This window comes from Macaca nemestrina, chromosome 11 (genome assembly GCF_043159975.1).
Source record: "Macaca nemestrina isolate mMacNem1 chromosome 11, mMacNem.hap1, whole genome shotgun sequence".
Taxonomy (NCBI): Eukaryota; Metazoa; Chordata; class Mammalia; order Primates; family Cercopithecidae; genus Macaca; species Macaca nemestrina.
In genome coordinates this window covers 101,740,664-101,768,443 of record NC_092135.1, presented here as the reverse complement: position 1 = coordinate 101,768,443, position 27,780 = coordinate 101,740,664, and the positions used below count along the sequence as shown (strand labels likewise).

Sequence of the window (27,780 nt, the reverse complement as noted above, 5' to 3'; positions counted from 1 at the left end):
CTGTGAAGTCTTATCCTCCTTCTCCATGTCTCTGCCTAAACTCAAAAGTCCCAGCTGGTGTTTCAGCCAAATCCCAAACCATTATTCACACCTTTCCCTCCTATGTTTAACGCCATTAACCACTATCTTTTTGAAACTCTTTCCCTTGTTGGCTTTAGTGGCATTCCACTAGCCTCACTGTCCCCTTGCCTCTCTCACCACTTTCTCTGTCTCCTTCACTAGCTAACCATCCTTTTCAGCTGACTCCCATCAGAGCCAGTTTCCAAATTCAGCTCCACTTTCTGCTTTTCTATAGTTATGCCCTCTCCTTTCGACTAGCCATCCATTCCCATAACTTCAGCTTCATTCCAAAGATGAGGATTCTGAAATATTTTCTTCTTACCCAGGCCATTACTTCAAAATGACTTGAAAATAAAGTTTGAATTTCTGTTATCAGTATTCAATCCTTTGCCTAACTGGATTCTCCCCTGCTTCTCCATGACCTCACACATTCAGATTTGCCATCTGTTCTGAGAACATGAAACAGTACTCCTGGTTTAATTTCTTTATTAATCCACCTTCTCCTTCCTGAGACAACACAGCATGGGTAAGAACATGAACCCCAGAGCAAGCAATCCGGATTTACACACTTAGTAGCTTTGTGACCATAAGCAAGATGCTCTACCCACTCTGTGCTTCAGTTTCCCCATCTATGAAATAGTATAATCATAGCAATCATAGTAACTACCTCATAGGACTTGGGGGAAGGTTAAACGACTTAATACGGGGAAAGCCAGGCAGAATGCTACCTGGCACATTATAAGTAAAAATAAATGTTAACTAGCAATTATTGTTAATAACATTCATTCAAATCTTGTCTACTGTCCAGTCTAATTCCCAACTCTCCATAAAGGCTTACCTTTCTACATAAATCTTACCAGAGTATTTGTTTTATGCTTCCTCATTTTGTTACTAATTCATTCATTTCCTTCCTCAACAAATATTTATGGAGTAACTACATGCTTACAGCATTGTGCCTAATACAGATGTCAGAAGGATGAATAAGACATGATTCTGCCTTCAAGGAGTTCATAGTCTAGTGGAAAAGAAAATAGATGTGTCAATACACAATAATAATTTGGAGACACTTGAGAAGGAAAGAAGTCCCTCTCTTTGCCATTTGGGGTCTCAGAGAAGGCTTCTTCAGGTGAGAGGTATAGAGGACATGTCAGATTATAAAAATAATGTATGCAGACCAAAGTCCTTAAGTCATCAAATAGCATGGTGAGGTAGTGACTGCCAAGTGGTATTTATCTGTTTCCAGATGTTATATCCTCCTGTTATATATAATCTACTCAACTAAAACATAGAGGCTGTAAAAGCAGAGAGAACTCAGTTAACTACCTAATTACTTGTACTACACAATACTTGTGTACTGATTTTACATATATATATATATACTTTTTTTTTTTTTTTTTTTTTGAGACAAGTCTTTCTCTGTCACCTAGGCTGGAGTGCATTGACACAATCTCTGCTCACTGCAACCTCTGCCTCCTAGGTTCAAGCAATTCTCCTACTTCAGCCTTCCCAGTAGCTGGGACTACAGGTGTGCACCACCACGCCTGGCTAATTTTTGTATTTTTAGTAGAGATGGGGTTTCACCATGTTGGCCAGGCTGGTCTCAAACTCCTGACCTCAGGTGATCTGCCTGCCTTGGCCTCCCAAAGTGCTGGGATTACAGGTGTGAGGCACCACACCCAGCCTATATTTCTTTTTATATTCTCTGAGACTCCAATGGAGATTAAAATATGAGAAGTTTAATAAATATTTGTTAAGTTGAGCTACACTTCTATCAGAACTCCTCTTCCAAGACCACAACAAAGGCTGAAGTCCCCAGAAGCTTCTTCAAGGAGGTGGATCTTTCACCAGAAGTCTAACATGAAAGACAAATAGATTACATGGTGGACTGTGAGCCAATGAGGTGATTCAGATGTTGCAGAAAGGGGCTCACAATTAGATCAGAGGCCAAAATGAACTATGAATGAGTAGTTCTGAATGACAGCATCAGGAACCATTAACCTGGTTACACTGTCAGCCAGAGTACCCAAGATAATGAAGATGATGACAAAGAAAAAGATGACGACAATGGTGATGCAGAGATAAGGGAGCAGCTCAAAGTTAAGTAAATTCTCCACCACCTTGCAGGTTCTCTTCCAGCAATGAAAACAGAAGCACGTGTAACCTGCATGGTGACACCAGACTAAATAAACATGCCTTTGAAATTAACATTGAAATAGTGAGAAGTCTAAACTCTTTTTTCCAAGCCTTTACCAAATGACTGAGTAGTTCTTGATCCTATCCAGGGCACTTCTCTTCTAGTGTTTGGAGTCATCAAAATGAGATTAACAAGGAAAAAATTAGATACTTGCATGCAGCCACCTCTCTGTGGGGCCTGAGTTACCTTCCCCCCAGCTTCAGGCACCAATTCTCATGCTATAGTTATCAGGCTCAAAGCTCTGAGTGAATTGTCTTGGTTTTTTGGTTTGGGGTTTTTGGTGCTAACACCCTGTCATTGGCCAAAACCGGCCAAAGAAATCACCGTAAAAGAGACACAGATATCTTAACACAGCTTAACCAGAGACCTGTTCAGTCAGTCACAAAACCACCCAGATGTAATTTTTCCAGATGCTCAGCTCAACTATCTACTGAGGAGAAAAGTTCCAGCCTCTGTGAAGTTCCATAAATAATACATTTCTTGAAGACAAAGGCAAACAAAAATTTAACCAACATGAAAAAGAGAAGATTCTATCCCTTGCCATGACCTGCTGGGAAACAATTGTGCTTTGAAGGAGTGTCTGTCCTCTGATTTTTAGACAACAAAGTCTGAAATGAATTGTGTATCCTTATCAATGCTACACTAGTTAATAAAGGGCTTTTGTGTTAGAGATGATAAATCACAACAAAATTTTCTTCTGGGATGTTGGTGGCATAAAAATTTTCATCTTGTAAATGTCAGCACACTGCATGCAGGAAATACTTGGAGGAAGATATCCACACAAGATAAAAGCCAAATGGTAATCATATGGCATTTCTCCACCCTTGAAAAAAAGAATAAAGACGTTAAAAAGGAGGAGGGTCTATGTCTTAAAGAAGGGGAGGCAGCGAGATCCTCTCCCCTTCCATAGTAAAAGTTTGAATGTGAGAGCTTTGAAGTTACAATCACAGATTCATTTCTATTTCTAATCTATCTGTGGCAATGACTCATTCCATTTCCTGGTATTCATATATTGATATTAATTTTACAGTCCTTGCTGTAAACGTCCTTGCTGGATGGTCGCCTTAAAAAACACAATGTGGGCCGGTGGCGCAAGCCTGTAATCCCAGCACTTTGGGGGCCGAGACAGGCGGATCACGAGGTCAGGAGATCGAGACCATCCTGGCTAACACGGTGAAACCCCGTCTCTACTAAAAAATACAAAAAAAAAACCTAGCTGGGCGAGGTGGCGGGCGCCTGTAGTCCCAGCTACTCGGGAGGCTGAGGCAGGAGAATGGCGTAAACCCGGGAGGCGGAGCTTGCAGTGAGCCGAAATCGCGCCACTGCACTCCAGCCTGGGCGACAGAGCGAGACTCCGTCTCAAAAAAAAAAAAAAAACAAAAACAAAAAAACACAATGTGTTAACTAGGACATGGTAGTAGAATAAAACAAATCCTTAAGCAATGCCTATACTTTTGAAATATCCATCAAATTTACTTGAAATGACAAAATATCCAGTCAATTTCTTTTAACAGAAAAACTGGCCACCACGTTTTGGAAGTCATGTAAATGTGGCAACCTGTTGATTTTTCGACATCCATCTTTTCACCTTACTTTCCAAAGCCCAGTCTCAGAACAACCCTTAACTGTGAGAAACGAATTACTTCTTTCCATATACAACTAGCTCAGGGGGGTGGGAGAAAAAAAAAAAGAAAGAAAGAAAAAAAAACAACTAGCTCAGGAGAGTCTTTGGCTGAAGATTAGAGTAAAAATAAAATTTTTAATTACTTTGCTTTGCTGATGACTTTTTATTAAATGTCAGTTATTTTCCTGCCTTCCGTGCCTCTCTCAGAAAAATAAGTGCTGAGGGGAAGGCACTGGAGAAATTAGCTCTGTCCAAACTGGCCATTTTGACAGTTTTTTGCCCAAGTTTTGGAGAAGTGAAAAGGAATGGCCTCATGGAAAAATAAGCGGTATTATGGTGATTTTTCTCTTCATACTGCATGATTAGGCTTCCTAAGAAAAATAGCCAATATGGCCTGAAATATGTGACCAATGTCATGTATTTTGTGCATACCATCCTTCTATCATCAATCCCAGAGCATTTCCCTTTTAAGGCTCTGTAGTTCTGGGCTGGACTCCTATCCCAAAGTCCAGCAAAATCCTCTCTGTGGATCTCAGTTGCGCAATTATCCAAGTCTGGTAGAAAAGATGCAAAGGGTTTATCTAAGTTATGGTTTCCTCACTCTTCCTAAATCACACTTCTTTAACTTAGCCATAAATATCTCTCTACACTGTCATCCAACTCATAGGGAATCAGGTTGGACTTAACCTTTATAGAATAAATATTTTAAGCTATGCTATGAACAAATAAGTTACATTTACATTATTAAATTAATAGAAAAAAGAACTATTCTTCATATACATACATACCCATACATTATTAACGGAAAGAACGACTATTCTTCATACACATACATACACACACATGCGTGCACACAGATACACATCTCAACACAGGCATAACAGTGGTTTCTCAGACCTAGCTAGGACAATTACACTTTGACCAGAGAATTTCCTTATCTGTAATTTCTTAATGGAAGGTGTATACGGAGAAAGGGAAAGCACACAAGAAGCTTTGCACTATTTGATTAGAATGCATCATAATTTTTTTGTGTGTGTGTGAGACTGTTGCCCAGGCTGGAGTGCAGGGGTGCGATCTCAGCTCACAGCAACCTCCGCGTCGCAGGTTTAAGCAATTCTCCTGCCTCAGCCTCACAGGTAGCTGGGATTACAGGCGCCCGCCACCACACCCTGCTAAATTTTTTGTATTTTTAGTAGAGATGGGATTTCACCATGTTAGCCTGGCTGGTCTCCAACCCCTGACCTCAAGTGACCCACCCGCTTCAGCCTCCCAGAGTGCTGGGATTGCAGGTGTGAGCCACCGCACCCGGCCGAATCATACATTTTTTTATGTTGTCATTCTTTTCTTGCTCCTAAGTTTTCTTATAGGAAAAGACTGGAAAAGTGTCCCCTTCACTCCCATCCCTTTCCTTCTTCATTAGATAGTCACTCAGTATCAAATGCTAAACATTATTAGAAAAGTGAATTGGCATTTGAAAAGTAAATATATCTCAAAGCAGAAAACAAAGGCCCTACGTGTGTGAACTCTCCAACTACTTATCCAGCTAGCCCCCTTTTAATAAACGTTCTAAAGAAAACATGCAAAGTTTTGAGTCTTACCAAAAACTCTTCAAAAGAGAGTGAATAAGTTGATGACAGATAGGTGTCCACAAAGCACATCAGAAAAGTATTTAGTGTACAATTAACAATTTTAAATAGTTTTCAGTCAGGGTAGGCTTCCTTTGACTAACAAATTAAGAAATTTTAAATATTCTTTTAAATAAGTTTTAGACCTTTTTAAAATAAAATTTAAGGATTCTTGTAGAATATATTTGGTAGCTGTAAATGCTTGGTACCAGATCTCATTGCCAACTCATGTCTTTCATTATATCAACACGTTTTATAAATATACACAATTTGTGCTCACTGGTACATCAGCCCATAATATAAACGGGTATATATGCAACTACTGTACCTCTGAAGATTGGAAAATTATACTCTTTGGGCTACATACACTTAATGTTTAAGAATAACAACAAATAATGCAGTCTCTATACTGCCAAAATAAGAAAGAAAATTGAAGACACTGGCTTTTCAATGTATCTTTCAGGGGAAATAACTGTCCTTATTTAAGCATGACTGTTGACCCCTATCAGTCCAGTTTTTGAACCAAGCGGGGGCCTTTTTCTAACTCTGAGAACAAGTTGAATGAGCATCTTACTCCAGTCCACCCGAGCAACAAGTTCTTTCTGTTAGGAATTGTGCTTGTGATTTTCCGAAGTTAATTTAACCCTGGATTTACCTGGGTCCATGAAATTACAAATCACACCATGTTAGATGGAACAGCATAATAATCAACAACACTGGCTCTGAAGTCAGACTAAGGTGGTTCAGACCCTGCCTCCAATAGCTGCCACCTGTACATCCCTGGGCAAATCCCTTAATGTGCCTACCCCTCAGTCTCTTCATCTGAAATGAAGTTAACTCTAATACCTACCTTCTAGTTACGAGAACTGTGCGCTGCTCAAAGTGCTAGATGTATTATCCTCCTCATCATCGTCACTGGGAACTTAAAGAATTTTAAATCTAAGAAAATGCATTTTGGCCGATTGTAAAAGGAAACTAATTTATTAATATTGGTATTGCAGCAGCTTCTGTGGTGACTCCAGGATTCATGTTGGAACTCATTCAATTCAGGTAGATAGAGTAATTACAATTCACATTTATCTTGCAAGCCAAGCACGGACTGAGCTAAGCCCTTCACATGGATTATTTCATTTTACCTCACAATGACCTTGAGGTGAGGTTTCTTATTATTCCCACTTTACAGATAAGGAAACTGAGATTTAGAGAGTTTAAATTGTAGCCTAAGCTTAGCTAGTGAGAATTGGCCCTGTGATAGGAACACAGGCGGCCTAAATTCAGAGCTTCCAGAACCAATCTACTTACAGCAGCTTTCTTAAATTTAAAAAAAAAAAAAAAGAAAGAAACTATATATAAGTTAAAAATTCTTGCCGGGCATGGTGGCTCATGCCTGTAATCCTAGCACTTTGGGAGGCAGAGGCAGGTGGATTGCTTGAGCTCAGGAGTTCAAGACCAGCCTGGGCAACATAGTGAAACCCCATCTCAATTAAAAAAAAATAATAATAATAGTAATAATAATAATAATAAATTCTTGAGACACTATCAACTAATAGCTAGAGAAACATCACTTGTTTCCAAGGGACTTTTGTTAAGATACTATATTGTAGTCTGAGAATCATTGATTTTCAAAATAACACATTGCCCTATTATAGCAAAACTACACTTCAAACGTTCAAATTTCACACATTGTTAGAAATTTAAAATAAACTAAGCCAGTCGAAAGACCTCAAAAAATATTTAGAGAAAGTAAGAAATTAAAATTGTTTACCTGTTACTTGAATTGAGGGGAGTAAGTTGAGAGCCAAGAGCAGCCTGAGCATCTTTGTCCTGACGATGGGCTAGGGTTCCAGCCCCTCCTCCCCGAGGAACCCGAAGTGTGAGGGGAACTGAAAGACGCACCTGCCAAGGCCTGAGAGTCTCCGTCATCCACGGCCACCACCACCGCCACCATCCCCTTAAGGCACATGATCAAGGCACTCAAACCACAAGGCATCCTGACTACAGCATTTCACACAGGATATAACATTGTTTTGATGACTTTAGACTTTTACTTCTATTTTTAAAGACTTTTTTGTCACTGAAAAATAGTCGGTCACTACATGATGGGCTTATGGGAATTATTCTTCACTGATAGATATCAAGAGTTGTGGAAAAGGGGTGCTTGAAATCCAGCAGAGATTAAAGGGGAGACAAAGTGTTCTTAAGAAAGAACAGGCCGGGTGCAGTGGCTCACACCTGTAATCCCAGCAATTTGGGAGGCCAAAGCAGGTGGATCACTTGAGGCCAGGAGGTCAAGACGAGCCTGGCCAACATGGTGAAACCCCGTCTCCACTGAAAATACGAAAAATTAGCCAGGCATGGTGGCGGGCACCTGTAATCCCAGCTACCAGGGAGGCTAAGGCAGGAGAATCGCTCGAACCCAGGAGGTGGAGGCTGCTATGAGCCAAGATCATGCCACTGCACTATAGCCAGGGCAACAGAATAAGAAAAGAAAGACAGAAAGAGAGAAAAAAAAGAAAAGAAAAGAGGTAGGAAGAAAGGAAGGAAGAGAGGGAGGGATGGAGGGAGGGAGGGAGGGAGGAAGGAAGGAAGGAAGATGGAAAGAACGAGAGAGAGGGAGGGAGGGAGGGAAAGAAGGAGGAAGGAAGGAAGGAAGGAAGGAAGGAAGGAAGGAAGGAAGGAAGGAAGGAAGGAAGGAAGGAAGGAAAGAAGGAAAGGGAGAAAGAGAAAGAAAGAGAGAAAGAATAAAGTCTCTCGCAGAGGAGAGATTTTCATAGGATGGGGACAGGTTGTGTCAAAAAGACAATGGTAAAAATTCTATTGAGGAATTGGGAAACATCCACATAAATGTTTAAAGGAGTTACAAATATTAGAAATGTAACATTTGTGTGGAACATAAGGTAGCCCTCTGGAGCATTTAGCACACAGTGCTTGATTTATGTCAAGCCTCCTCCAACTCACTTCTAAGAACTTTGCAAAACCCATTCTACTTGCAAGCAGCCAGCCAGCTGAATATCTGGGGGAGGTTCCCTAAGCAAAGGGAAAGTCAAAACAACATTCTTTGTTCTTAGCGGGATGGTAAGACAACCAAAAGCCCCTGTGTCTCATGCTCTCTATGTCCCTCAAGGTTAAGTAATAGGGCACAAAAGGAGGCTCTGTAGCAGGATTTCTGAGACTCATAACCACCCCTCTGCACCCCTCTTCCCAGGCCCTTTGCAGAGAGGGTTATTCCACCAGCACAGCCAAATGCTCTCTTCTTCCGGCACCTACGTCAGTATCTTGTACTCAATGACTTCTTCAAAACTTTTCCAGTAATTTTTTTCTTCTTTTTGATAATTTAAGCTTTGTCTAATTATTCTTGTTGGGGATTTTGTGTTTGTGGGTTATTTTAAAAGATAACTTGTATCGCTTTTTATTCTAACTATAAAAGTAAGACATATTTCATAGAGAATGTTTAGAAAAATTATAAGCATTAAAACAAGATTCATCCATAATCTTACCACCCTAATATAAACACTGCTAATATTCTGGTCCACTGCCTTGCATCTGTTTGTCTATTAAGATTTTTACATCTTTAATATCATGTTTTACTTACAGTTTTCATCAGATATGTACTATTATTTGTTATATCTTGAACATTTTCCCACGTCATTTAAGTATCTTTATAAACATTATTTGTAACTGTTGCATAATATTCCATTCTATAATTATATCATAAATTGTTTAACAAACCCCTAGTGTTGTTACCTTTTTTTTCTTTGCTATTTTAAAATGCTAGAGTCAACCTCTTTGATGACCTAGCTGTAAGAGGAGGCAGGCTTCATGTCCCTCCCTCCTGATCTGATAAATGACAGATCAAAAGTGTTTCCTGTCCTGGTAGACCTTCTTTGTTCACACTTCAATTTTGCCACAAACACAGTCTTTGTGAACCCCCCTTACTAGCACATCTTTTGGTCCTTTGGAGAAATTTGTCCTTGGAAATGATTCATTCACACTTCTGAACTGTAGGTAAGTGACAAAGCCATGCCCTGAGTCCTGGAGAAGATTCACTTCTGGAATTTGACTCAGCCTTCCTGGCTCTGATCCTCTATCCAGTTAGGGGAACCCATGCCTTACCCAGGGCCTGAAGTCTATCTGGGGAAAATTTACAGATGGCAAGGTGACCTTTCCTAAAAGGTCATCCCTATTCTAGAGCCACCAAACTACCCAGATCTTAGAACAAGAGGCTCTGAGACTCATTATACATACCAAGAATATATACAGTAGAAACATAGGTACCCAGTAGTTTTCCATAATCAACAACAAAAGGCTAAGGAGTGAGTTAATAACTGTCTTCAAGCATGTTAAAGATGACTACATAGCATCTAGTTAATACTACGTAAATAGTAGTAATCAGGTCAAACTTCGCTGAAAAAGAAACAGTTCACTCATCTGGTCTAACTCCTTTATCTTGCAGAGAAGGAAGCTGCAGCCCACAGAGGTCAGCTGACTTATACGAATTCACAAAGCAATAATTAAATATTATTGGCCTTATTATTTGACCAGCCATATTTGATTTTCATTTCATAGAATAAAAAGAAACACAAACTTTGACATTTGCCTTCCTTTGTTTTAACATGTATGACACTAAAGAAGCAAACCATTTCATTAGAATCCTTTCACATTTGCTTTTGAAATCCAATGGCATTCACATATACCAAGAGGTAGAAATTACAGAAATAACATAAGGACCTTAAATCCAGCAATACACAGGACACTGAGACCCTACAACATTTTCGGTAAAAATAATAGCATTTCCATACCAAGAACTTTACATTCCAGATCTCATTTAATACACAACCTGTGAGGAAGATTATTATTATCCCCATTTTACAGATGAGCAAACTGATCTGAGGGGGGTTAAGAATTATCAGAACAAAAGAATGTCATTTTTCACAGAATTTGCAAAAGCAATCCTAAAACTCGTGTGGAATCCAAAAAGAGCTGAATAGCCAAAGCAATCCTAAGCAAAAAGAACAAAGCTTTGAGGTGTCACATTACCTAACTTCAAATTATATGATAAGATTATAGTAACCAAAACAGCGTGGTACTAGTATAAAAACAAATACATAGAACAATGGAACAGAATAGAGAACCCAGAGATAAAGCCACTTTACCTACAACCAACTGATCTTCAACAAAGTTAACAAAAACATATGCTAGGGAGAGGACTCCCTATTCAATAAATGGTGCTGGGAAAATTGGCTAACTATATACAGAAGAATGAAATGGGGCCCATACCTCTCACCATATACAAAAATTGACTCAATATGCATTAAAGCCCTCAATGTAAGACCTGAAACTATAAAAACTCCAGAAGAAAACCAAGAAAAAACTCTTCTTTACATCTGCCAAGGCAAAGAATTTATGAACAAGTCCTCAGAAGCAAAGGCAACAAAATAGACACATGAGACTTAAATAAACTAAAAAGCTTCTGCACAGCACAAGAAACAATCAACAGAGTAAGCAGACAACCTGTAGAATGGGAAAAATATTTGCAAACTATATTTTCTGACAAAAGGCTGATAACCAGAATCTACAAGGAACTGAAACAATTCAACAAGAAAAAAACAACCCCATTAAAAAGTAGGAAGAGGACATGAACAGACATTTTCCTTTCTTTTTGTTTTTTTAAATTTACTTCAAGTTCTGGGATACATGTGCAGAACATGCAAGTTTGTTACATAGGTATATATGTGCCATGGTGGTTTGCTGCACCTATCAACCCATCATCTAGGTTTTAAGCCCCATACGTATTAAGTATTTGTGCTAATGCTCTCCCTCCTCTTGCCCCCCACCCCCTGACAGGTCCCAGTGTGTGATGTTCCCCTCCCTGTGTCCATGTGTTCTCATTGTTCAACTCCCACTTATGAGTGAGAACATGCGGTGTTTGGTTTTCTGCTCCTGTGTTAGTTTGCTGAGAATGATGGCTTCCAGCTTCATCCATGTCCCTGCAAAGGACATGAACTCATTCTTTTTAATGGCTGCATAGTATTCCATAGTATATATTTGCCATATTTTCTTTATCTAGTCTATCATTGATGGACATTTGGGTTGGTTCCATGTCTTTGCTATTGTAAATAGTGCTGCAATAAATATACGTGTGCATGTCTTTATAGTAGAATGATTTATAATCCTTTGGGTATATACCCAGTAATGAGTTTGCTGGGTCAAATGGTATTTCTGGTTCTCGATCCTTGAGGAATCGACACACCGTCTTCCACAATGGTTGAACTAATTGACATTCCCACCAACAGTGTAGAAGAGTTCCTATTTCTCCACAGCCTCGCCAGCATCTGTTGTTTCCTGACATTTTAATAATCTCCATTCTAACCGGCATGAGATGGTATCTCATTGTGGTTTTGATTTGCATTTCTCTAATGATCAGTGATGATGAGCTTTTTTTCAGGTTTGTTGGCTGCACAAATGTCTTCTTTTGAGAAATGTCTGTTCATATCCTTTGCCCACTTTTTATGGGGTTGTTTGTTCTTTTCTTGTAAATTTGTTTAATTTCCTTGTAGATTCTGGATATTAGACCTTTGTCAGATGGATAGATGGCAAAAATTTCTCCCATTTTGTAGTTTGTTTGTTCACTCATGGTAGTTTCTTTTGCTGTGCAGAAGCTCTTCAGTTTAATTAGATTCCATTTGTCAATTTTGGCTTTTGTTGCCATTGTTTTTGGTGTTTTAGTCATGAAGTCTTTGCCCATGCTTATGTCCTGAATGGTACTGCCTTGGTTTTCTTCTAGGATTTTTATGGTTTTAGATTTTACATTTAAATCTTTAATCCACCTTAAGCTAATATTTGTATAAGCTGTAAGGAAGGGGACCAGTTTCAGTTTTCTGCATATGGCTAGCCAGTTTTCCCAGCACCATTTATTAAATAGGGAATCCTTTCCCCATTGCTTGTTTTTGTCAGGTTTGTCAAAGATCAGATAGTTGTAGATGTGTGGTGTTGTTTCTGAGGTTTCTGTTTTGTTCCATTGTTCTATATATATGTTTTGGTACCAGTACCATGCTGTTTTGGTTACTATAGCCTTATGGAATAGTTTGAAGTCAGGTAGCAGGATGCCTCCAGCTTTGTTGTTTTTGCTTAGGATCCTCTTGGCTATATAGGCTCTTTTTTGGTTCCATATGAAATTTAAAGTAGTTTTTTCTAATTCTGCAAAGAAAGTCAATGGTAGCTTGATGGTGATAGCATTGAATCTATAAATTACTTTGGACCATATGGCCATTTTCATGGTACTGATTCTTCCTATTCATGAGCATGGAATGTTTTTCCATTTGTTTGTGTCCTCTCTTATTTCCTTGATCAGCAGTTTGTAGTTCTCCTTGAAGAGGTCCTTCACGTCCCTTGTATGCTGTATTCCTAAGTATCTTATTCTCTTTGTAGCAATTGTGAATGGGAGTTCACTCATGATTTGGCTCTCTACTTGTCTATTAGTGGTGTATAGAAATGCTTGTGATTTTTGCCTATTGATTTTGTATCCTGAGACTTGGTTGAAGTTGCTTATCAGAAGGAGTTTTTGGGCTGAAACAATGGACATGAACTCATTCTTTTTTATGGCTGCATAGTATTCTATAGTATATATGTGCGATCTCAGCTCACTGCAACTTCCACCTCCTGGGTTCAAGCAATTCTCCTGCCTCAGCCTCCCAGGCAGCTGGGATTACAGGCAAGCACCACCACACCCAGCTAATTTTTGTATTTTTAGTAGAGATGGGCTTTCTCCATGTTGGTCTGGCTTGTCTCAAACTCCCAACCTCAGGTGATCTGCCTGCCTCAGCCTCCCAAAGTGCTGGGATTACAGGCATGAGCCACCACACCCAGCCCATACACGTGCCATAGTTTCTTTATCCAGTCTATCATTGATGAGCATTTGGGTTGGTTCCAAGTCTTTGCTGTTGTAAACAGTGCTGTAATAAACATACATGTGCATGTCTTTATAGTAGAATGATTTATAATCCTTTGGGTATATACCCGGTAATGGGTTTGCTGGATCAAATGGTATTTCTGGTTCTAGATCCTTGAGGAATTGGCACACAGTCTTCTACAATGGTTGAACTAATTTACATTCCCACCAACAGTGTAAAAGACTTCCTATTTCTCCACAGCCTCGCCAGCATTTGTTGTTTCCTGACTTTTTAATAATCACCATTCTAACTGGCATGAGATTGTTTTCTAAATATACAGTCTAAATATACAGTTTTCTAAGTATACAGATAGGTTTTCTAAATATACGGTCATGTCATCTGCAAACAGAGACAATTTGACTTCCTCTCTTGCTATTTGAATACCCTTTGTTTCTTTCTCTTGCCTGATTGCCCTGGCCAGAAGTTCCAGTACTATGTTGAATAGGAGTGGTGAAAGAGGGCATCCTTGTCTTGTTCTGATTTTCAAAGGGAATGCTTCCAGCTTTTGCCCATTCAGTATGATATTGGCTATAGTTTTGTCATAAATAGCTCTTATTATTTTGAGATATGTTCCATCAAGACCTAGTTTATTGAGAGTTTTTAGCATGAAGGGGTGTTGAATTTTATCAAAGGCTTTTTCTGCATCTATTGAGATAATCATGTGGTTTCTGTCATTGGTTCTGTTTATGTGATGGATTACATTTACTGATTTACGTATGTTGAACCAGCCTTGCATCCCAAGGATGAAGTCGACTTGATCATGGTGGATAAGCTTTTTGATGTGCTGCTGGATTCGGTTTGCCAGTATTTTATTGAGGATTTTGGCATCAATGTTCATCACGGATATTTGCTTGAAATTTTCTTTTTTTGTTGTGTCTCTGCCAGGTTTTGGTATCAGGATGATGCTGGCCTCATAAAATGAGTTAGGGAGGAATCCCTCCTTTTCTATTGTTTGGAATAGTTTCAGAAGAAATGGTACCGGCTCCTCTTTTTACCTCTGGTAGAATTCAGCTGTGACTCTGTCTGGTCCTGGGCTTTTTTTGGTTGGTAGGCTATTAATTACTGCCTCTATTTCAGAACTTGTTATTTGTCTATTCAGGGATTCGACTTCTTCCTGGTTTAGTCTTGGGAGGGTGTATGTGTCCAGGAATTTATCCATTTCTTCTAGACTTTCTAGTTTATTTGCATAGAGGTGTTTGTTGTTGTTGTTGTTGTTTTGTTTTTTTTGTGTTTTTTTTTAAGACAGAGTCTCACTTTGTTGCCCAGGCTGGAGTGCAGTGGCACGATCTCGGCTCACTGCAAACTCTGCCTCCTGGGTTCACACCATTCTCCTGCCACCATGCCCGGCTAATTTTTTGTGTTTTTAGTAGAGACAGGGTTTCACCATGTTACCCAGTACCCTATTTTTTTGACTGTTAAGTCCTCCAGAAATCTGGGTACTTTCAGTTTCTCCCAGGAGCAGCCCTATATTAAAATTCTGAAAAATTAAAAATCTTCAGAAATACTTCTTGTTATTAAGCCACTGTTAGAGTTTTGGAGAGGGCCCAATAAACAGAACATCCTGGGGAATGATCCAAATGACTGGCAGATGAAAGCCAAAATACCATGTTTGTGATTGGTCAGGTTAGGTTGGAGGAATGGCTTAGTGTGAGGGAGGACCTGTAAATCTACTAGCTGAGCCCAGAATTCATCAGTCTTTCCTACCCAGTCTCAGATGGCATGAAACCATGTCAGGGAAAGTCTATTCCCGGAGGAAAGTAGAGAGTGTTTACTTTTTTTTTTATCTTGAGATGGAGTCTTGCTCTGTTGCTGAGGCTAGAGTGCAGTGGTGCAATCTTGGCTCACTGAAACCTGCAGCTCCCGAGTTCAAGAGATTCTCCTGCCTCAGCCTCCCAAGTAGCTGGGCTTACAGGCATCTGCCACAGCGCCCATCTAATTTTTGTATTTTTAGTAGAGATGGGGTTTTGCCATGTTGGCCAGGCTGGTCTCAAACTCCTGGCCTCAAGTGATCTGCCTGCCTCGGCCTCCCAAAGTGCTGGGATTACAGGCGTGAACCACTGTGCTGGCCTAGAGTGTTTGCTTTTTGTGGGCAATTACTCTCCAGGGCAAAGCTAGAAGGATAGAGTCTGGCAAGGGCCCCATGAAGGCAGCTTATGTTCAAGAGGAAGCCAGGTGGGGCTGGGCCACTCATACCTAGTTATTTCTTCAAAACTTAACAGGCTTTTCTGCTGCTTTGGAGCAGAGTGAATTAAGGGCGTTGGAGGGGAATGCCTTTTCTCCACATTTTCTCATTCTTTAATTCATTCAACTTACAGACTTTCAGGAGTTAGCCACACTATTAAACAGATAATTACTAACTTTTACAGATGGAGCACTGAAGCTTGGAAAAGTTAAGGGACCTGCTTAAAGTTACAGAAATTAGTTAATGGCAGAGCTAGGATTCAAATCCAGGCAATGTGGCTCCAGGGCTAGTATTCTTAACTCTTTCCCATGTCACAGGCCAGTGCTGGAGACAGGCCTGTGAGCAAATAATTACAGTGTAAAGAATGAGGTAAGTGCTAATGGAGGGACATACACTGCGCTAAGGGAATGAAGGAAGGAGTGACTAAGGTTTTGTGTAGGACATTTGTGCAATTTCCCTTACCCACTGCCAGAAATTAACAAAGCAGAGTCTTTTGGGGGTATGCTTTGTTTTACTATACGTGGATGCAGATATAGAGCTCGATTCATGTTGCCTTGCTGCCCCTCCCAAACATAACAACACTTAAAATAATTTGTTCCTGACATCCTGGACCCCCTCCAAGAGTTTGTCCCAGCTTTTGGACAAGGCAGAAACAGGAAAAGGATGTCCTAATGTTCCCTGACCAGAGACCTAAATTGGAATTTGGAATAGTTTTGTAATTTAAATCATTGTTAAGATTTTATTGTCCTGTACTCTGTAGTGTGTGTGTGTGTGTGTGTGTGTGTGAACATTATATATCAGCCACCACACATGTACTATATACAGTCACTAAAATCAACTGTGAGATTCCTTAAATTTTCTATAGTTTGTAGATCTATGTTTAAAAGATACTTTGTTTTTTCATAAAGGAGAATTAATATTTCTCAACTCAAATACTTTTTTTGCTATGACTTAATCATAATTTGGTAGTAATATGTCACAATTTCTGCTAATAACACAAAAACAAACTCACTTCTATGTTTCATTCTCTCTCACTAGAAATTGTTTCAATTTGGCCCCCTATACTGATTCATTTCTCAGCTTATCTTTGAGATATTGAACATCCATACCTTTGGTATTTTTATATTACTTGATATTAGAGCGTCATTGAGTTCATTTGAATAGACTAGACACCATAAACAGGTGCTGTCTGCCATCACCAAGTGATGGCCTATTCATGCCAGGATATTAAGCATATCCTGCAGTTTGGTAAACAGCAGGTGGGATTCTAATCCATTCAGCATGGAGCCCCTCGTTCTTTCCTCTGTAGTGAAGGAAAATCTCTGGGAAGTCCCTGCTCAGGAATTCTCTATAGCTTTAGCAGCCAGTGAGTCTCATTCCAAAACGACCCAAGAAGAGGACTGGATCAATTACCCCCAAGCTTCCTCTCCACATCACCTATTTCTTGAAGTGACCTCAGAAATCCCACAAAAGTTCCAAGTTGCCATGTAGCCCCTTTCTTTTACTTTACTCCTTTGGGGTTTCAGGGTTGGAGAAATCCTCTCTCCTTTCCAAAGCTGAAACTGCCTGGGAGCTTTGAGTCTCTGACTCACTACTAGATTGCTCTCCTATTAGGGCCATAGAGAAGACAGAGTGAGACAAGGCCATTCTCACACCATGGAATAACCTCTGGGGCTTATGGTCATCAAAGCAGATTCTTTGGTCTACAGGAAAAAGGTAACACTCTTAGACCCAGCAGAGGCATCATCAAGGGAGTTTTGCAGGAGGAGGGACAGCCCTGCTCAGGGGTTAGGGGTTAACCAACTGGTCAGGGGTTACCACACAAGTAGCTCTACCCTCACAACCTTTCCTTGCTTAGGCATACCAGTGTGTCATAATGGTGCAGCTAGTCTGATAAATGGAGCAGTTTTGGAGGGAGGCACACTGCAATAACTTTGCAACAAAAGAGGCTATGTCTTGTCCATCATTCAAAGGAGTTATCTGAAAATCAACGACTGTAGCAAACCACCAGCTGTCCTCCAGCATCAATTTTTTTTTTTCCTATAGTAACAGAATTCGCAACATGTAGCTGGGAACAGCCATGGCCATATAGGTCTGAGGTCAGCAGAGTTACATGATAGAAGGCACCTGGGTTCCAGACCCTTGGCCTGCCATACTGGTCCTGGACTGCTTAGTTCCAGATTGTTAGATGAGACAAAGGAAACCATCTAGTGTGCTTAAACTGCTATTATTTTAGGTCTCTGTCAAGGAAGTCAAGGTTTATCCTAATTCAGTGACTTTGGATTTCAGCAGAATACAGTCAATGTTAGTTGAGAACATGGCCTCATTACCCCAAGTTACCTGTTTTCAACAGGTAGCCTTACTTCTCTCAGAGATAGGTTCCTGGGACACTCTGTAGTTTCCATTGAGGATGCAGCCTTTTGGGGACTACTATAGAGATGATTTCTCCTGTCTCATCTAAAAATCTGGACCTAAGCAGCACAGGACTGGTATGGCAGCTCAAGGATCTGGAACCCAGGTGTTTTCTATCATGTAAATCTGCCAACCCATATGGCCTGCCTCTTCCCTTTAAGGGTACAACCCAGAAATGGCATCACTTATGCTTACAAAAAGAAAGGGCTATGATATTAGGCCTCAGAAAAGGGAGTAGAGATCTAGACTTTTCACTTCAACTCAAAAATCCTGCCCAAGACTGATACTTACTCCTTTAAACATTGCCATATTTCTCTGGCACACCCAATGATTGACGTCTGAAAGAGCAGCAGCACTTTCTCAGACATGACTACAGTGTTTAAATGTGTTGCTAGGGCATCTATGGAATTTTCATATTCTATCTCGGGAAAGAAGTCTGATATTTCTTTGATGCTACATTCTTCTTTAGCCAGAAATACAAGGAAACCACTGTTTGCTGTGGCATTTTGGCAGAACTCTGAAGTGTGGTCTGGATCTGGGAACCCACAATCCAAGAATAAGGCACCATTTACGTACAAAATTGTTGAATTTGGATGGAAACTAGGTTCAGCCATACTTGTGAAGCCACTGTCTTGCAGGGTCAAAAAGAGCTTATTTTTCAAGTAAGTGTGTTTCACTGTTTACTGGTGACTACCAAAATAATTATTTCCTGTGTGGGTCAGTAGGAGTGAAGTAATCTCAAGGAAAATGTTCCATTGTGCTTACTGGGCTGGGCAGTGCAGCAGCTCCAGACATTCTCTTAAAGCAACAGTAATTGCGTTGAATGGTAAAGTCTGGTTCATATGCCCCTGGGAGGGAGATTCATTTTTCTCTGATACTTTGAGGATCTTGTCAGAGACAACAGATGTGAATATATACATACATATACACATGAACATATCTGTGGATGTGCTTAGCAGGTTGGTTCATTTAAATAGTTTTATAGATGTTTTAGAAAGATAGTTCTGGCTGGGCGCGGTGGCTCACGCCTGTAATCCTAGCACTTTGGGAGGCCGAGGCAGGTGGATCACGAGGTCAAGAGATCGAGACCATCCTGGCCAACATGGTGAAACCCTGTCTCTACTAAAAATACAAAAATTAGCTGGGTGTGGTGGCACGTGCCTGTAATCCCAGCTACACGGGAGGCTGAGGCAGGAGACTCGTTGAACCCAGGAGGCAGAGGTTGCAGTAAGCCGAGATCTCACCACTGCACTCCAGCCTGGCAACAGAGCGAGAATCCGTCTCAAAAAAAAAAAAAAAAGAAAAAAAAAGAAAGGTAGTTCCTTATGAGCTACGATAATGTGCTCTGCTTCTCTCAATGTGAAAGTAGAACCTCACCTTGTGCAAGTTGTCATTGGTTTACTTGTCTGTTACAAACCACTTGAGGGCATGCTTTATTTGTCTTTGTCTTCCCAGGCCATACTAATGGGTCTATCACTGAGTAAAATTCTGATTAATCATTTGTTGGATGAATGAATGGCTTGCAGAGGAAGTGAATTGCAGGAAGGTGACTACCACCCAAAAGTTGACTTGTACCATGACACTGACATGAGAGAGTTTGCCAGAAGAAGTGCTTAGCCAGCCAGGATTGGAACATCCTTGAGGTGCCACACTCCATGGTTCCAGAGATTAAACAGCTCTGTGCTTCATATCACCATCTTTCCTGGAATCAGAATTATCCACCCCAGTTGTTAGATTCTGGCACAACAAGTAGGGTGAATTGTGGCAGCTGGATCAACATGTGACAGACAAACTAGGCCAAATGGGATATCACTTCTGGTCCATGAAATGGAGGGATGCTTTTGAATATTCGATACTTCACCCCACTCACTACCTTCCATGACCACTCTCATATAGGAGCAAAGAGCGTACATTGTATATTATAGAAAATATTCCCCTATTATAAGAGGGAATACTCACTATTGATTAATCCACTTACCAAATTTTTGTTGTGTGCCTGCTATGTGCCAAGCGTTGTACGGCTGCTAGAGTACACAGGTGGACAAACAAGATGTGGTTCTTGCCCTTAAGAAGTTCACCCTTTGGCCGGGTGCGATGGCTCATTCCTGTTATCCCAGCACTTTGGGAGGCCAAGGCAGGTGGACCACATAAGGCCGGGAGCTTGAGACCAGCCTGGTCAACATACTGAAACCACATCTCTACTAAAAAACACAAAAATTAACCGGGCATGGTGGTACACGCCTGTAATCCCAGATACTCAGGAGGCTGAGGCATGAGAATCACTTGAACCAAGGAGGCAGAGGTTGCAATGAGCTGAGATTACACCACTGCACTCCAGCCTGGGCAACAGAGTAAGACTCTGTCTCAAAAAAAAAAAAAAGAAAAAAAAAAAGTTCAGCCTTTAGTGGAAGAGTCAGACAAACAAAATACATAAAACAATTATGTTTTATGTGGCCAGTTATGAAAAATAAACTAGATATTGAGGTAGGGATGAAATGGAAGTACATAGAGGGGTGAGAAGTAACTGTCAGGAGGAAGGGAAAGGCCTGAGATGAGTAAAGGGGAAGAACACTTTAGAGGAAAAAAACACATGTTAAAGACCCCAGGCCTAAAGTAAATTGGCGTTTCGGAGGATAAAAAACAATGCCCATGAGTCTATAGCAGAGTGAGTGAGGGGGTGAGTGTGTCCTCACTGGCAGAAGTCTTCTAAGGATTTTTGGATCTATTGTCAAGGACATGATACCAAATGGTGGATGCTAACTGTTTGCAGAGCGCTCAGGAAGCTTTACATCATTACCCACAGCAAGAGGTCTGAGCTTGAGTCTGGTCCTCCCACTGCACGTGTAATCTCACATACTACATATTCCACCCTGCTGAGTAATAGTGTGTAGAACGGAATGTTGGACTTTATCTAAAATGTGGGAGTAAAAAAGTACATGTGAAACTGTAGAGTTTATCATTCTGGTCCAGGTATCATGAGGAAAGGAGAAAACCATGGTTGGGAGCGGCCATCCACACCCAACTAGTATTTGGAACTGAAGGCTATAGAGAATTCTGCTACTGAGGTCTACAGTATTATTTGCACTTTCTGCTCCTTGATCTTTCACTGCATATACCATCTGGGAAGTGTCCTTTATGGTTGTCATTAAAATGCTGCCAGATTCCAGTATTGAGACCATAGGGAATGCAGTGGTGTGCATTTGTGTGTTTGTGAGTGTATATGTGTGTGTGTCATCCACGTGTGGGTAGATGAGATGCTAACTGGAACAGGATATACTGACATATTCAGGGGTTCTTAACTAGGTGTCCAATGTAAACTCAGTTGAGAAAAAAATTACACATTCATTTTCATTATCATCTCTAACTGAAATTTAACATTTCAATGATATATTTAAGTAACAAACTACAGTATTTTTTGCAGTACTTGTCACTTTGTCATCAATAGAATCACAGATATTTTCATGTCACATTATAGTTGTTGCAGGTATCTCAAAATATGACTTATGCTTACCACACTTCAAAACTATGGTAGTTATCGACTGGATGCAGAGGCTCATGCCTGTAATCCCAGCACTTTGGGAGGCCGAGGCGGGTGGATCACGAGGTCAGGAGATTGAGACCATCCTGGCTATGGTGAAACCCCATCTCTACTAAAAATAAAAAAAATTAGCCGGGCGTGGTGGCAGGCGCCTGTAGTCCCAGCTACTCGGGAGGCTGAGGCAGGAGAATGGCATGAACCTGGGAGGTGGAGCTTGCAGTGAGCCAAGATCGTGCTACTGCACTCCAGCCTGGGAGACAGAGCGAGACTCTAAAAAAAAACAAAAACAAAATTATGGTAGTTATCATACCATAGTTAGATTTAATATGTTAATGAAGCATATTTATTACTATATCATGAACATTTGTTTTTAAAAATTTTTTGAAAACTACATTTCAAAACTTTCCGTTTTCTTTGCAATCCTATGTATTTTATTTTATGCATTTCGAAACATAATTGTGAGAAGGGGTCTTCAGGTTTCCAGACCACCAAAGTGGTCCCTGACACAAAAAAATGGTTAAGAGCTGTCAGACTTATTGGGCATAGTCTTGCCAGCTGGATATAAGAGGAATGTTGGGGACAAAATGCCCACACATCCTCTTTCATATGAGACCTTTTTTTTGCATTCTGACTGAGTGGAAAAAGGGAAGAGGCAATAAGTACTTAATCTCATGCTTGCACAGAAACACATACATAACTTTGTCCAGCTTGCAGACTAATTCAGAGACTGAATTTCTGAGAAATAAAAAGAGAGTAATGGATATAGAGAGCTTAGAGAGAGATCTGAGAGAACAAACCCACAATCTTGGGTACATATTGTGCATTTCCATAAACCTTCCCTAAGTAGAGATCTGGGAAAAGAAGGGACATAATTTTCTTGAAACTCTGACCCCTAGGACCTGGAGAAAGTCCATTCAGCCAGCCAGAGCCCTCCCTATTCCCTTGGGTGGTAGCCTCAGAGTCCTCAGGGACAACATCTGCAAGCGGAATGCAAATCACTAGCCTGTCTGCCACCCGTCATTGCTCAGCACCTTATCGATGCTATTTATAGGAAGTCTGAATTTCTCAATAGAGACACAGCATCAACAGCAAGCCCTGAGAAGTTAGCCTGGTTTCCCACATGTCTGAGGGTGGACCCAGAGTAAACACTTCACCTTCACTTCCCTCTGCTGAAATTAAAATGCTTCTATTTCTGCAGCTTGAAGGGAAGAAAGAGAGAGGGAAGAAGAAATGTTTGTTCATTTCTTCAGAGATTTTAGAAATTGAACTTGCAAGGAGGGTCTGTCTCCAGTTAATCAAATAAAAATTCTTCGTAGTAGCACAAGACAATTTAAAACTAGAAAAACTCAGAAACTGCATCTGACAAAGGTCTAATGCCCAAAATCTACAAGGAACTTAAATAATTCAACAAGCAAAAAACAAACAACCCCATTACAAATTGGGCAAAGGACAGACTTCTCCAAAGAAGACATACATGCAACAAACAAGCATATAAAAAATCCTCAACATCCTTAATCATTAGAGAAACACAAATCAAACCGCTATGAGATGCCATCTCACATCAGTCAGAATGGCTATTATTAACAAGTCAAAAAATAACAGATAATGGCAAAGTGGCAGAGAAAAGGGAACACATACACTGCTGGAAAATGAGGCCATTCACTCACCCCCATCCTCTGCTTCCCACCCTCCACCACACAAACCGAACGATGGTTTCTGATAATGCCCCTTTCACTCATTCACACAGTCTAGTGGAAGCTCATTCTGAAGTGATGGTTTAATGGTAAAGAGCAAGAAGCCAGAGTCAAAGAATCCAGCAGCTTTCCCAAGATTACAATCTTAGACAGGAAGGATTGTGTTTGAATCCTTTTCTGCTACTTACTAGATCTTTCCATCTATAAAATGGAATAATCCTGACTCCTATACAGTATTTCTATGAGATAACATGTGTGAATTGAAAAATGCCTGATCAGCGCTAGTTCATCTGTAACTGCTATAACTTGTTTTCCTAGACAAATGTGACAGTCTCAAAGGAAGCTTGCTCCTGTTTAATGAATGCTAAAGTATTAGCTGGCATCCTAGGGCCATTTCTCATTGCCTCGTTTTTTTCTCCTGCAGATTATCCTCTACTGCTTATATCTTCAGTCTTTCTCCCTCTGCCTCCTGCTGCCACCTGCTCCCGCCTTGGGGACCTGCCTCCCTGCAGAAAGCAAGCATCCTGCTCTGGACCATGTGGTAGCTTAGTGGTAAAGACTCTCTCCCTTGGGGTGGTACCTGTGGTTTCTGGGCAGGAACTGTGATGGGTGGGTAGGTCTGCCTAATAATTCTGGGGTGCTTGTTGTGACTGCATAGCTCAGCCACATTCTCGGGTAGTCCTCTATCAGTGACATTTTCCTCTGTGTCTGCCTGACTCCTTTGTCTTTCTTGGTCTGTCTTATAGGATTTAGAACTGAATTAGCAAGTAGGAGGAGTAATTTATTAGCCACCTCAAACTCCAACAATGGAAAAATGCCAAGATTTAAGGGACAGGTGGGGAACAGCAGCCTGCAATCTGATCTGGGTTCATGGCTTTATTCTCACCCTGACCTGGGAGTCTCAGGAGTACTATTTCCTATGCACCTCCTCCCCTTCCTATGCTCCCATTGAACTGATATGAAGTTTCAGAAATCCTGTACAACACAGTGAGTCAGACAGCTGATTTCAATCCGTTGGCGCTGCTGCAAGAGATTCAACTTATTTGAAATCCTGGCTTTCATATGCTGCTACCTCCTAAATCTGTCCCGGCAACCCAGACCTGTGGGCCGACCCATATCATGTCTTGGGCTGTAGCCTCTTTACTTTTGCTCTTTACCTTACTATTGGGTATCTTGCAACATCTCAGATTCAGGTGTTTCTTTCTCCCCGAGTTCCTTTATTTTTCCTCCAATATTTCTAGGTGAAAGCACACAGTCTTCAGTTTTATTGCCTGTGCCTATGAGGGTTCCTCATTGCTCTCAGTACGAAGAGCAAACTGCTTAGCAAGGCATAAAAGGCCCTTTGTCACCGACCTCAACTACCTGTCACCTCCTGGGCCCTTCCTCAGTGTCCTTTCTGTTCTAGCCACACTGAGCTCCTTGTGGTTCCCTTAGTAAGCCATACACTTTAAAACTTTTCCAAGTAGTGTATACTTTGCTTGGACGGGAAGACCCTCTCTTCGCCGTGCTGATCTGGCCAGTTTTGGTTATCCTCCAACTCATAGCACCTCTGGCCAGAGAAACCTTTTCAGGCAAGTTAGGGCCTTCTTCCTCAGTATTTCTTCCAGACTTGAGCTCCCTGGAGGCAAGAGGACTGCCTTAGTCTCTCCTGGCCCCACAGTGTAGGGCAACACCTTCTGTGTTGTAGTCACAGAACACAGGGTTTGGGGTAAGCAAGTGCAGTTTCAAGGTCATTATAAGCCTTCCTACCCTCCTTTTTTCTGCTTAGAGGCCAGTTACATAATTCCGATTTTCTAGAAGTCCTATAACAATTTGGCATAGCAAAGCTGGGTGCATTTCATACAATGAACAACCTAGCATGAGAGGTCAACCTAGATCAGATTCCTGAAAGGGATGAGATTTCCTCGTGTTTCCACTATTGACTCTGGCTCCTCAATGAAGAGAATGATGAGCCAAGTACCAGTCATTCCAAATCTGAGCCATCTGTAACATAATGGAAGCTAAATTCTGTAAGAACAAGTTTAGCCTGGAATTTTCCTCAAGACAATGTATACATGACATCATATGCACTGTGATGTTAATGGGTGTTTCTGGATGGATTCTCAGACAAATACTAGATTTGTTTGGACCTTGTCTTGGGCTGTAGCCTCTTTACTTTTGCTCTTTACCTTACTATTGGGTATCTTGCAACATCTCAGATTCAGGTATTTTTTTCTCCCTGAGTTTCTTTATTTTTCCTCCAGTATTTCTAGGAGAAAGCACACAGTCTTCAGTTTTATTACCTGTACCTATGAGAGGTTAATAAAGGCTTCGTGTGTGTGTATATATTAAGATGTGGAAGTATAGTCACTTAGGGAGAAAGAAAATTACTGCCTTTTCTAAAACTTAAAGGAAAAATTAAGGCTTAAAAACCTTTTGGGATGCTTTTAGCTTTGTGCTATATCTAGCAGCTAGCAAATGCTTGATACATTTTGGCCATAATTGTTATTATAATTATTAATATTATTAATAGCAATGATAGGATTTGGTACATGAAAACAGGTTGTATTTTTATTCCAATGCCAAAAAGCAAGTGTGGGGAGTATACTCTGCTGGCCCTAAGTTCCCCATAGGAAGTAGAGATTGCATATATTAGCTGGAACTCGCCCAAGCTACTTTTGGGACAAACAGGATAATGTGTTCAGAACAGAGGTCAACAGCTGTTACTCCTCTGTGACATTCTGGAGATGTGGACAGATGTATTCAGATTGACCTTCCTTATTCAGTGAGTGTGGGAACTGGTGGGAAGGGGTAGGGGGAAGGGAGATGCAGTGAGGGGGAAGATGAGAAGGTTCCCATGGGGGCCTGGTAACATGAGAGACCACTGAGAGCAACGTTGAAGTTAACAGTTCTATTTCCTGGAGGGGCTGTACTAAACAACATGTTAGGGGAGGAAGGCCCTTAACATTGTTCCAAAAGGAGGAAAACCAAGCATGACAGTTTTCCCAAGGCTAGGACAAGACTGCAGTTCCTGAAGGGGCCAGAGGTTGCTTCCTTACCATTCCACTGATTGCACAGTAGGGAATCAGAGAGGGTCAAATTAGGTTCAATACAAGATGTGGAGTGAAATGCATTCCTTACCTTGCCCTCTCAACTCCAGTCAAATTTAATTAACATTCCTGTTTCCAGAAAATATACAAATGTCCTAGTGGTTTCAAAAAAAATAAAAAAAAATCAGCCAAACACAGAGCTCTTGATACCTTTGTGGAATGTCAGCAACAAGGCAGGTGGCTGGGCCTCAGTGAGCCCAAAAAGAGCACAGCTCAGTGAGACCATTAGATCTTCAGAATAACAGGATTTTTGAGAAGTGTAGATTTCTCTAATAACAATCTCTTTGGGTCCTAAGACTTATAAGTTTATACTGTCATAATAATTTAGATGGAATATGATTGGTGATAGTTTCCCCCGCCTTTAGTGATGGCAATTGACTTTTTTTTTTTTTTTTTTTGAGACAGAGTCTCACTCTGTCACCCAGGCTGGAGTGCAATGGCGTGATCTCTGCTCACTGCAAGCTCCGCCTCCCAGGCTCACACCATTCTCCTGCCTCAGCCTCCCAAGTAGCTGGGACTACAGGCACCCGTCACCATGCCCAACTAATTGTTTGTATTTTTTAGCAGAGACAGGGTTTCACCATGTTAGCCACGATGGTCTCTATCTCCTGACCTCGTGATCTGCCTGCCTCGGCCTCCCAAAATGCTGGGATTACAGGCGTGAGTCACTGCGCCGGCCTCAATTGACTTTTTTCTGTCACTCCCCCTCTGCTTTTTTTCAGATGATCAAGTGAATGGACCTTTTGTCATGGAGCTATGCTGAAGCTCAGATCAGCATTGCCTGGGTTCATGATGTATCTCTCTTGCTGACAGTACACAAATTCATGATCTGGTCAGGATTAATTTCTCCAGGATGATGTCACAACTACACAAGTTTTGCATCTTCTATTGTCTGGATCTACATGAATATAAAGTCAGCAGGGAAGTAATAAGAACCGCATCATATCATAGAGTAAAGGAAGACTTTGCAAGTCACACATAGACTTCTGCTGAATCTTTATAAAGTTGGTGGCTGAAGGTCAGATTTGCCTATACAGAAGGTACATTTCTCTGTAAAAACCTTGCTCTTAACCTCTGCATTATCAATCAATCATATGATTAAGCTGCTAGTTTGTCAGGACTGTGTCTATCTTTCACATGATGCTCAAATCTAGAGTTTCATTTTTTGAGTCAAAGTTGAGTTCAAATCTCTTCTTTTCTACTTGTTGTATCATTGTGGACAAATTACTTAAGTTTTGTAAGATTAGATTTGCTTATCTATAAAATGGAGATAATGGTAGTACCAACTCCCTAAGTTGTTATCAGGATTAAATGAGATAATGCATGCATAATGCTTAGCACAGTACCCGGGGGCAGGATGCCTCTAATAAATGATAGCTGTTGCTTTCATAACTTGAAGTAATAGGCCTGTCT

General features: G+C 40.8%; 1 protein-coding gene across 5 annotated transcripts in view; it reads right to left on the bottom strand.

Annotated features, from left to right (window-relative positions):
- The window catches only part of CD28 (CD28 molecule), a 68,748-nt gene that overhangs the window by 24,161 nt on the left and 16,807 nt on the right, over window positions 1–27,780 (bottom strand). The window contains exon 1 of one of the 5 annotated variants that reach the window (XM_011717994.2): window positions 21,558–21,647. The exons of 2 other annotated variants lie outside the window; for them this stretch is intronic. In XM_011717994.2, the coding sequence (XP_011716296.1) occupies window positions 21,558–21,603 (46 nt within the window). In that variant the 5' untranslated portion in view covers window positions 21,604–21,647. 5 annotated transcript variants of the gene reach the window in all.